The following is a 12925-nucleotide window of genomic DNA, read 5'->3' on the forward strand; positions in this document are numbered from 1 at the left end:
GTCCAAACTGTTGCTATAAAATTAGAAGCACACAATTCCCTAGAATATCATTATATGCTTAAACATTAAGATTTGTACTCATAGAAATGACTAAAGTAGTCAAACATGTTCATCAGAAGGGGGTGTCCCAATACTTTTGGCAATATAGTGTATGATGAAACGTAATCAAAGAATTGCAAAAAAAAAAGAATAAGAATCATCCCTGTAATGTCCAAAACATGGCTTCAAATATCCCTTTTTTGTGTCAATAGTTCAGTACAGTACACCAGCTGCTACTTTGGTATTTAGATGAACCTGCCATCTCTGTGAAAAATTAAACGTGAAATCAAAATAGACTTTATTTATGGTTAATAAATGTCACTAGTGTTATTTTGAACCATTCATAAATGGATGTTATTCCAAAAAAAACATTTATTTTCATAGCTTACGTCCCTTTTTATAATCAAAATGAAATCAACATTCCCAACTTATGCATAAATGTAATAATATCATGGAATGTGATGTAATTGACATTTTTTACGCTTGGAAAAGTCATGAAAATATCTATAGCCAGTATTCTATAGCACTTTCATGTCATTTTTAACTGAAACAGAACTTAAACTCGTATAATCTTGTTCTTCCTCTTTTTCCAGTAGTGACGCAACATCCTTCTCCTCTCGTATTGTGCTAGTGCAAGTTATTGCATAGGTCAAGTCCTACCCTATTTTGGTGTCTTTTGCAAGCACAGCGGATTCACGCTCGTCAGGGTGAGCGATCAGCTGTCAGGGTATAGTCACAGCTCAACAGCTGTTGATTTCCCGCTGAGGATAGATTGCATTCTTGCGCTTTAGTTAACAGTGTTATTGGGATCTTGTGAGTCTGTGATTTGAGGTAGATCTTCATATGCAGGTAAATCTGTGCCGGCCTCAGAGACTGAAACCGGTGCGTGTGGCGGCTCCTCCTCGGGTGCCAGGATGTCAAACGGGATGTCAATCGACTGGATGGACTCACGAACGCTCTCCTCGTATGTGGGAGGCGGCTGTGGTAATAAAAAAAAAATAAAAAAACAGAGATAAAGCTTGACTTAAACCACACATGTGACACCACAAGTGAACAGCTTGCACTAGAAAAATACCTTAGGCGCACTTCTCCAAACTTTTTGCTTATGTCGGACATTTTTTTTGTTTAAAGGGGTCATATGATGCTTTTTTTAAAGATCCTTATTTTGTGTATTTGGTGTAACAGAATATGTTGACATGCTTTAATGTTAAAAAAACATTATTTTTCAAATACTGTACATTATTGTAGTTCCTCTATGCCCCGCCTCTCTCAAACGCTTCGTTTTCTACAAAGTCCCTCTTTCCGACAAGTGCAGTCTGCTCTGATTGGCCCACTGGCACAGTGCATTGTGATTGGCCCAAACACCACAAGCACAAGTCGGAAATGTAATGCACCTTTCCAAAATCGCAAGCTTCAGCTTTCAAAATAAATGTAAAGACAGTTCAGTTATAATTTGTGTCAGGACTCTATTCTCTTAAAGGAATAGTTTGCTGAAAGTACTCACTCCCGGGCCATACAAGATGTATATGTGTGTTTCTTCAGAACAGATTTGGAGAAATGTACTGGATCCTCTGCAGTGAATGGGTGCCGTCAGAATGACAATCCAAACAGCTGTTAAAATATTTGTTTAGAACTCTTTTGTGCATATAGTGACTTATAAACTGTGTTTGATCTAAGCATATTTCTCTCCTGATTCAGACAAGATGACTTTTCACTGAAGAAATCAATATTATTGATAAGGGACTCATATTATAGATGGAAACAATGGTTAAAAGTTAGAAACATCTTGATGGATTTGTTTCTTACAAACATGCAGCTTTTCATTTCACATGATGTTGAGTGTTGGACTGGAGTGGTATGGATTATTTGTGAATTATTGTGATGTTTTTATCAGCTGTTTGGACTCTCATTCTGACGGCACCCATTCACTGCAGAGGATCCATTGGTGCGCAAGTAATATAGTGAGTACACATTTCCAGCACATTTTTACTTTTGGGTGAACTATTCCTTTGAAGTCACATCATGAAACCAAAATCAACTCTATTTAGTTTGTTCGTGCACATTAGTAGTCTTGTGGTGAATGATTAATTCAAGTTACTAAGTAAATCCACAGAAGAAAAATTTATGAAAAATTTGTGAAATCTGTGAGAAACAAATCTTTGACTGTCAAGCAAAATTACTGATTGCGCAGATTTCTAAATTACTTAATTCCAACCCTAAAAATTTGCCTAACAATGATAAATGTGACAAATGTGATAAATGTGAAGGTAGTAAGGACATTGTTAAAATAGTCCATGTGACATCAGTTGGACAACCATTGAATACTTTTTGTGCACAATGCATGAACGCATTTTAAAGACTGACACAGAAGAGAAGAAATTGTTCAATAAAGTTATTTTTGTTTTCGTTGCACACAAAAAGTATTCTCGAAGCTTCATAAAATTATGGTTAAACCACTGATGTCACATGGACTGTGTCATTTACATTTATGCATTTAGCAGACGCTTTTATCCAAAGCAACTTACATTGCATTCAAGTTACAGTTTTTACGTTTTTATCAGCTCTTGCTTTCCCTGGGAATCGAACCCATGACCTTGGCATTGCTAGCGCCATGCTCTACTATTTGAGCTACAGGAAGGCTCGAGTTGCATTGCTGTCAATGGAGGGTCAGAAAGCTCTCGGATTTCATCAAAAATATCTTAATTTCTGTTCTGAAGATGAATGAAGCTCTTACAGATTTGGAACAACATGAGAGTAATTAATGACAGAATTTAAATTTTTGGGTGAACTATCTCTTTAAAAAGCTTAAAACAATGGCCTGACAACCGTCCACAACACACTAGCATCATTTCTTGAGAAAATATCCAGCAGAAAACAAAAATCTAGTTTCCTCATATGATTTTATTATTATTTAACATTGCTAATGCTTAGCAAGCGAATACATTCGCAACGATAAAGATTCATTCATCTATGTTAATTCATAATACATAGCTCGACATATTTAAACAAATGTAGTTGACGATATTACTGCTCCGCTTCTAACTTGCAGCAACTTTCTCTTGCCATTTTAGCTCTCTTTGTTTCTTCTTTCTCTTAAGCTTTGAGCTCCACGCCTGCCCTTTAGCCTTCTAAAAAAAACAGGCATTTTAGAGCAGACAAAACCACAGCGCCCAGCTGGAGAACAAGCTAATTAAGCTCAATAATATGGTTAATGAGTGAAGGACAGCCCTCATGAGTGAACGATCCACCCATTGAAACCTGGGGGGTAAAGGAGAGGACAGATGGACAATGAGCCGTATTCTCCACTAATGTTTACCTTTCAAGATAGGCTACTTTATTATGTTTGATGTGCATTAATTCCCATTAGCTTGTCTACTCATGCATTTTCCTGGCTCTAAGTCAACATCACAGGGCCTTGAAGCGCTAGCAGCATGTGTGCGTCACAGCAGCAGCGTAGGTGAGGCACACCGGGTCTGTTTGTGTGGCAGTGAATGGCATCCGTTTCTCAGATATGATCATGTTACGGAGCAGAAAATTGTGGGTCATTCAAATTGAAAATCTATTGTTATTTAATTCAGTAAGGCTGCAGCTGCTGAGAGACGAAACTGTTATAGCAGGGCTTAAGAGACATTTGTGAGCTTTTTAGGGTGGATGACAGACTGATGTGAACTTTTTTTCATCGTGAAGTGAAGTGACATACTGCCAAGTATGGTGACCCATACTCGGAATTCGTGCTCTGCATTTAACCCATCCAACGTGCACACACACAGCAGTGAACACACACACACACCGTGAACACACACCCGGAGCAGTGGGCAGCCATTTATGCTGCGGCACCCAGGGAGCAGTTGGGGGTTCGGGGGTTCACTCCCGATGGATGATTATCTGCAAAATCTATGTTTATTTCTATTTAGATTTGTGCTTTGAGCACAGTAAAATGGCATGTCATGCCAACCGGTCATTTGCAGATTAATACTGTTACTGTAGCTAAATGAATCACCTCTGTCTCAACAGGTCCGTTCAGGCCGAAGCGATCGGCTATCATCATGTGGATCTGCCGCTGTCGGTCTTTCTTGCGGACGCTCTCATACGAGGGCAGACGAGGAAGAGGAGGCTCCAGTGAGGAAAGGTAGTAGCTGCTGGGCACACCAATGAGGAACAACGAGCCCGACTGACAAACACAAGCAGAAACAAAATATGAATACATGATATGTGACATGAGGAACTAAAATTGGTGGCATGTAGCAATTTCAGATTCTATTTCTAGAAAGTTTCACCCTCATGTTGTTTCAAACCTGTATACAGTTCTTTCTTCTAGAAAATACATAGAAGAAAAGTTGACACCTTTCCATTCAGGAAAAGTATGTTGATGCTTATTGGTCATACAGGTTTATAACGACACGAAGGTGAGTAAATGAAGGCAGATTTAATTATGGGTAAAGGATGCAGATTCATGCATGTTCTTACCCGTGCATTCACGTTATCAAGACCGGTGTCATGTGTTTGCTCAGCATCAGATGAAGCTACTAGTGTCTGTCTGCTGTTGTAGTACTGAGGAGGAGATTCCTGTTCAATCAAGAAATGATAATCCTCTGTTAATATAACATTTCTGATATCATCAGTGATTATTCATTACACAACTATTCAAAAGTTTGGGAAACTTTTTTTCTCTTATGCTTATTTATTTGATCAAAAATAAAGTAAAAACAGTAATATTGTGAAATATTACTGCAATTGACTGTTTTCTATTTAAATATATATTAAAATGTAAATTATTACTCAGTCTTCAGTGTCACATGATCCTTCAGAAATCATTTGGTGCACAACAAACATTTCTTATTTATGTCAATGTTGAAAACAGTTGTGCTGCTTAATATTTTTAATGGGAATCATGATCCATTTTTTTCAGGATGGATTCATTGGTGAATAGAAAGCTGATTGAAAAGCATTTATTTGAAATATAAATCTTTTGTAACATTATAAATGTCTTTACTGTCATGTTTGATCATGCAATTGTGTCCTTCCTGAATAAAAGTTTTAATATTTTATAAAACATCTTACTCACCCCAAACTTGAACAGTGTATACAATTAAAAAAAGATTATTGGAGTGTTTTAAAACTAAATATTCTTTAGAAGTCTTTCTAAATTTCATGTTTAGTTCAGTGTGTTATTTGCTTTTTCCTCTGTAAGTTTTTTTGAAACTTACTAGCAATTTTTGAGTGAAATTTAAATACTAGTAAATACTACACTACATTTTATTTCAGTGTATGATTACATTAGCCTCAAAAGTAGTTTGGTCACAGTTTAAAATGTATGGCTGTCGTTGCATTAGATTACTTTTTTTGTCCAAAAAGTATTCATGTGCTACTTTAAAATATATGCACTTGATTTGACATGTTAATATACTGGGAATATATTCAGATGTTTTCAGTTGTCCTTTCCGGAGCTGAACCACCAGCATACTAGTTACAATGTTTTGATACTGATTGCATGTCAAACCATCACCAATCATAGTTAAAGGTCTCACACCCTCTTCTTTGTTTGCGTAATGTCTCTCCTCCTCTTCCTACATCTGCAATGTTAGAGCCAGACCTCTGGATGGTCGTAAATTATGTTGCTAAAGAGAAGGACCACCAAGTGACTTCCTCCCCTCCCATCCATGACTAGATTAGGCAGGCGGACCCGAGTGAGGCCGAGGAATTCCTCCAGCCCAGCCGGACACTCTGTGATTACCCCACACCTAAATAGAAGCCTTTGTGTCCTGGGACAATACAGCGTCTTTCTGCGTCATCAGGGTCCTGAGTAACAAACCCCACACTGGTGTTTTAAAGGTCTGCCTCTGTTTTGCACCCTTGTTTCTGTGGCAGGTACTAGTAAACGAGTGCACTCCATTTTATAGGCCCACATGTCACCCGGACAGTGCTACAAGTCAGATGGCCCAAACACTAGGTGGCCCAAACATGCAGAGAAGGTTAACCAGGGCTTGAGGCAAAATGCCATGGAAAGTAACAAAACATTAAAGCATGGTCAAAAATTAAAAGAAAATAAAGAAATTCTATTTTGGACAAAGAGAGTAGGCTCCACTATCTTAGTCCAAAATAGAATTTCTTTTTCTTTTTGACCATAACATGCTTTGATGTTTTGTTAAAATTTGAAGACCTATTTTAAGTATTTGTTTTTAAACATTCTGTCATTATTTTCTTTATAATTATTTGGGGGTAACGCATTTTTTAGCCAAATTTTCTACCATTACTTTGATATGTATGGCCATTTTATATCTGAGTTATTTCCATTATTACATTAGTATCTCATTAATTATTTTATGAAATTTTTGTCCATTTAAAAGTGCACTTTGTAATAATGTAAAATTAAAAGTTTTACTTTAAAGTACACTTTAAATATTTGTTTTAATGATTATTTTAATGTGTTGACTAACAATAAAGCAAATATAAAGTACTTGATATTAATTTTAACTGCAACTATGATATTTAAATATTTCAAATGTAATAAATGGAAACTTCATCATTACAAATGTTTAATTACAAATTTATTTACATTTCAATAGAAATGAAATAATTTTAATTTACCATAATTCCTTGTGAGTACATTCAGCAGTTCACTTTAACCATATTTCAAACACAATAGATTCAATTATTTTATATATAAAGTTTGATAATTATTTCATATATAGTATCAAATTTGATATATAAAGATTCACTTTCTTAAGTACTTAAGTGGGATTTTCTTAAGTACTTAAGTATGTCCAAAAACACTCTTAAGTTAAACTAAGTGAATTTAATATTAATTTAAACTGTAATACAATTTCATTTAATTGCAATTAACATGCAGTTAAGTGTCTGAAATCATTACGCTCAGTAATGACACTTAATTCTATACTTTTAAAGTATACTGTGTAATAAGTACTATTTTTTTTATATTCTAAAGCGTACTTTTTCACGAGGGATAAATACATTTCTATTTCCATTGTAGTTTTTTATAATTCCACTTGAATAATAAATGCACAGCATTTTTATAACAAATGTTAAAAAAGTGGTTAACATTTTATTTTAAGGTGTCCTTGTTACATGTACTTACATGTACATACTATTATAACAAATTATGCATAATTACATGCAAGTGACCCTAAGCCAAAACCTAATTCTAACCCTAACCATACGTGACCCTGGAGCACAAAACCAGTCTTAAGTCGCTGAGGAATATTTATAGAAATATCCAAAAATACATAGTATGGGTCAAAATTACAGATTTTTCTTTTATGCCAAAAATCATTAAGATATTTTGTAAATTTCCTACCATAAATATATCAAAACATAATTTTTGTTTAGTAATATGCATTGCTAAGAACTTCATTTGGACAACTTTAAAGGTGATCTTCTCAATATTTCAATTTTTTTGCACCCTCAGATTCCAGATTTTCAAATAGTTGTATCTCGGGCAATTATTGTCCGATCCTAACAAGCTAATTCATTCAGTTTTCAGAAGGTGTATAAATCTCAATTTTGAAAAATTGACACTTATAATTGGTTTTGTGGTCCAGGGTCACATATAGTAAGTACATGTAGTTAATTATTATTACTCAGTACTTAAATGTGTAATTACACTGTAACAAGGACACCTTAAAGTTAAGTGTAATCCACTTTTGTAACAATTGTTACAAAAATGTTGTCCATTTATTATTGAAGTGGAATGATAAACTACTATCATGCCTGTATAAAGATTGGACCCTAATCTGTGGCGCTGGTGAGGACTTGAACACAAGTCAGGGCTCCTGACAGCTCTGACATCACTCACGGTGACGTATTTTGACCTTTCCCATCACCCCTCCCATTCGGGACTCTGAGAGACACGTTTAGTAAATGTGAGGTCAGGGGTCACCTTCCCTCGCTGGTTTGCACTTTCAACAGTCTTGGGGTCCCCCCCAAAAGAGAGACGTTCTTTTGTTTACTCCTCTGATTCAGTGTGAAAAAGCAAAAGCGTGTAAAATCAGTCCTGAAGTCGGGGGAGGACCTCTTCAGCAGTGTGCCTTTTTCAGTGCCTGACCTAAAGTAAAACCTTTGTCTCCTCTGATCCCCCACCAAAACACAGGACCTAACGATCAGATGGTGAAGACACCTCAGGAAGAGGACATATATGTCTCAGAATGACTCATGTTTCTATGAGAGAGTTGAGAAGAGTTTAGCTTGTACCATGTAAGTTATTTTATTAAATGCCACACAAGAAATTTACCATGTTAAATCTTGATTTCATCTTCTTCAACACTCTTAAAATAAAAAAAGAGGGGTTTTGCGGTGATGCAAAAAAAACAAACAAACAAAAAAAGTTTTGGTTCCTCAAACAACCTTTCAGTGAACAGTTCTTAAAAGAACCATTTTTACTAGTTTCAAGAACATTAGAAAAATCTAAAGAACATTTTGTGGATCGGAAAGTCAATAAAAATGCTCAGACCGAGCGTTTTGATTGGACAAACAATTCTTGGTCCTACGCCTACCACAGAATATATAAATACAGATAAATGCATTTAGACCACTTAACTTTTTGCTATCGGGATGTGAAGAGACTTTCAATCAGCATAATAAAAAATGTTTCTGAAGACAATCACCTATTGCACTTTTAAACCACCTTTTTTGTCTTTTTCGATAACCCGTTTCACTCGGATATATGTCATTATATGGAAAAAAAGCAATGTTGCTACTTCTGTTTCTTCGCCAAAGGAGTTAGTTTAACCAAAAATGAAAATTCTGTCATTAATTACTCACCCTCATGTCGTTCCAAACCTGTAAGACCTTCGTTCATCTTCAGAACACAAATGAAGATATTTTTGATGAAATCCGAGAGCTTTCTGACCCTCCATAGACAGCAACACAACTGACACAGTCAAGGCCCAGAAAGGGGACATCAGTGGTTCAACCATCATTTTATGAAGCTACAAGAATAATATTGTGTCTGAAGATGTCTGAAGATTTCGACAGAGAGGATGACTCTCAAGTTTTTGCCCAGCCTTACTCATTTGAACCAGAATATACAGACGATGAACTAAGAGAGATGGACGTTCTATTTAAAAAAAAAAAAAGTTATTTTTGTACAAAGACTGGGAGAGTTATCTGAAACTTAATGACAGTGACATTGAAGTCATCTTTGCTAGTTATCAGAGTATAAGTGTGCATGTAAGGATGCTTAAGGTGTGTTTGATCTAAAATCCGCCTGATTTAAATATGGTGGTCACTCCATACTCCAAAACTTTATTGTGTGTATGTGGTCAAAGAGAGGCTGATTTCATCACAGACCTCTTCTGTGCCTCATTTAACCAGTACCTCACGTCTATCTTCACCACAGTTTAACTAACAGACATGTTTTTGCATTTCCTCTTTGTGGGAGGAAGAATGTGGAGGCAGTTTCCCTGTGTTTCTAAGATAAGGTTAAAGTGCTCTCGGGGGTAACGGTGCAGGTTGAAAGTGAACAGGAAAAGGAAATGCAGAGGATGAGGTATGACCAGAGGGTAAGTCACAAAGTGTGAGAGATCTGCTTGTATACGACCAGAACACAGCAGATAAACGCTACACTCTCAATCTAATCTAACATCTGCTTTCACGACCCACATCCTGAGGACGAAAGGAGAAAAGGAGAAACGCTCTGACACTGTTGTGCTGTTTTTGGAAATATTAACATTTTTTCAATGTGCAGACATTATTCTTTGTTTGTTAGATTAGATTGATTAGATTGGCCACCATAAAACCTGTGCCTGCAGAACTACACTGAAATTTCTATATAAATGCCCCCCCCCCATATTTTGGCTAACTGAATCTGTTCAGCTACCAATAACAGCTTCAAACTTTCAAAACCTGTTTACCACACTTTAACATGTTTAAATCCACTGAGATGAATTCAGACCTCAGTAATCTCACATTTCTCTGCTACAGAAGATCTCACCGATGTGCTCAAATTTGCCAGGATATCACATCAGAATTTTTTTTAGTATGAATGAATCAAATTGATACAAGATCAAATTATTAGAGCTCTGCTATCAGCATTTGCTGTCAGTCTGAATGGTTTCTATTTTAATTTCTCCAGAGGAATTTTAGGAGAAGCATTTGAGGCGAATTGATACTTAAAATAAATATAACATAGAACTATAAAAAGTTAAAGTTTAGCAAAATTTGAAAAAGAAGAACAATTTGTTGCACTGAATGGGCACTTGTAACGTACTTCTAATCTTAAAAGTATATTTGGTCACACTTTATTTTAAGGTCCAGTTTTCTCTATTAACAAACCATTATCTACAACTTTTGCCTCAATAGACTCCTAATTTGCTGCTTATTAATAGTTAGTAAGGTAGTTGTTAGGTTTAGATATTGGGTGGGATTAGAGATGTAGAATATGGTCATGCAGAATATGTGCTTTATAAACACTAATAAACAGCCAATATGTTAATAATAGACATGCTAATAAGCAACTAGTTTGTAGATTTGGTCCCTAAACTAAAGTGTTACCATATACCTGTACTTACAGACAGTGTTGAGTGTAATGCATTACTAAATAATTCATTACTGTAATTTAATTACTCATCCCATGAAGAAAGTAAAAGTTACTGTATTTACAGTCACTGTAATTAAATCCTAATTACAGGATTTAACATCAAAATGTAACATCTAAAACTTAACGTCTGAAAACTTTACATTCAGTTCTCATATTAGTATATTCTTTTAATGTGTATTATTTCCATAATAGGTTCTTTTCTTAAGTATGCTAAAGTGTGCAAGGGCAGACATCTTCACATTGGAGTTTTACTCCTGCGCTCAGTTTAATATCTGATTACTGTGTAACTTTCCTTGGGTGCTGTTAACTGTCATAGTCAGGGGAACGGTCACGCTGTTTTGTACTCATCTCTAACAGAACTGTATGTTTAGATGCTTCACAGAACTGACTCGCATGAATCTGGACAGTTTGTGCTCTTCACTGGGAAAGATTCAGTTTTAGATATCAGATATTGTTTCTCTTCTAATGTTTTTAACATTTGAAGCTCTAACTTCTTGCTTACGTTGCTTAGGATCATTTATTTGGCTTACGATCATAGCTGACTTTAACAATACAACCTCCACATGAGCTGAGTCACAGTGTTTGGCACAGCACATGATAAAGCTCTTGAAAGTTTAGCACAGTTAGGAAAAAGATAATATGTAATCTCTGTTTGTGTGTAAGTGTACCAAACATTGATAACTCAAAAGGTAGGAGATGTTCTTCATTTGCAAAGTGATCAAACTAGGGCACATGTAACACTTTAACTACTTTTTCTCCACCTTTGTGCAAAAGAAGTGCACGTAATTGCACCGAATGTGCATTTGTAGTGTACTTCAAATCTTAAAAGCATATTTTTAAATAACTTGCAGATCATATATTAATGAAATAAAAGTATCTAAAGAAAGTCTGTTTCATGACTGTAACACTTTAACTATAATTTTAGTTGCTTAACTGTCCAACTGTACTTGGTAAACAGCATAAAATGTAATTTCTTGTCCTATCAGAAAGGAAAATCACAAACAACATCTTATTCAAATCTAAATTGTCCTCATGAGATGCAGATTTAGAAGACGTGCGCTCAAACTGCGTGCTCAGAGAAAGTCAGAAATATCAGTATGAACTTGAGCTTTTCCCATTGCTCCAAAACTCAAATTGTCACAATAATTTTTTGTCAGCAATTGTCTCATTTGTGTTTTTTTAGGAGAAACCTCTTAGGCAGAGTTGATATTTAATGAAGCTTAACTGAGAACTGAAGTCCTTGAAGTATGAAAGTGTAGCAATTAAACTTTTCTCTGAGGTCTTACCATGTCAGTACGAGATTCCTGATAAACCCTCATTTTGCAGCAGAGAGGAACCTTCCGGTACAGGATAAACAGCAGCACCAGAATCATAAAGAAAAACACCAGACAACAAACTGAAGAAAAAAAAGACATCAGTCAGATCTGTATCCTCTGGATTTGTACATTTATATTTCTGTTCAACACTCATTTCAAAGCAGGCATACTTGTATGTCTTTATTTAGATTTAATTATAATTATATTTAATAAAAGTCAAATTAAGTTAAAATAAAAGTCTCTCTCTCTCTTTATATATATATATATATATATATATATATATATATATATATTGTTCTCATCAAAGCTGCATTTATTTGATCAAAAATACAGAAAAAACGGTAATATTGTGAATTATTATTGCAATTTAGAATAACTGTTTTCTATTTTAATATACTTTAAAATGTAATTTATTTTTGTGATGCAAAGCTGAATTTTCAGCATCATTACTCCAGTCTTCAGCGTCACACGATCCTTCAGAAATCATTCTGATTTATTATCAATGTTTTTTTTTAATGTTTTATACTTTTATCAGTATTCTTTGATAAATAAAAAGTTAAAAAGAACAGCATCTTCAAAAAGAAATATTTTCTAACAATATGTCTTTACTATCACTTTTATATCAATTTAACGCATCCTTGTTGAATAAAAGTATTTATTTCTTTAAATTCTTTAAACAAAAATTGAACGGCGGTGTGTGTGCGTGTGCGTGTGTGTGTGCGTGTATAAATACACACACACACACACACACACACACACTATAATATTGTAATTTGCTTAAAGATGTTGTGAAGATGCAATAACTCTGTGTTAATATAAAACTTTAAGACCATTTATTGTCATTTGTACAGTTAAATAATTTTAAAATTAGATAACACTGCCTGTAAAACAAACAAACAAACAAACAAACAAAAATTCGAGAAAAATAAATAAATGCTACATCATGAAGATATCCTACTTACATGCACCCACGACGACTGTCCGCTGGTCCACTGAGGAGCTGGCGGAGGGCTCT

General features: G+C 35.1%; 1 protein-coding gene across 1 annotated transcript; it reads right to left on the bottom strand.

Annotated features, from left to right (window-relative positions):
• Positions 1-321: 321 nt before the first annotated feature.
• On the bottom strand, positions 322-11987 carry LOC306852986 (uncharacterized protein). The gene is made up of 4 exons (XM_079390127.1): positions 11881-11987; positions 4507-4605; positions 4040-4210; positions 322-1018 (listed from the first exon to the last, which is right to left on the bottom strand). Exons 1-4 carry the CDS (start codon positions 11965-11967, stop codon positions 827-829), a joined length of 549 nt encoding a protein of 182 aa, XP_079246253.1. The 5' UTR covers positions 11968-11987; the 3' UTR covers positions 322-826.
• Between the last annotated feature and the right edge of the window lie 938 nt (positions 11988-12925).

This window comes from Barbus barbus, assembly GCF_936440315.1.
Source record: "Barbus barbus genome assembly, chromosome: 3".
In the NCBI taxonomy this organism is placed as follows: Eukaryota; Metazoa; Chordata; class Actinopteri; order Cypriniformes; family Cyprinidae; genus Barbus; species Barbus barbus.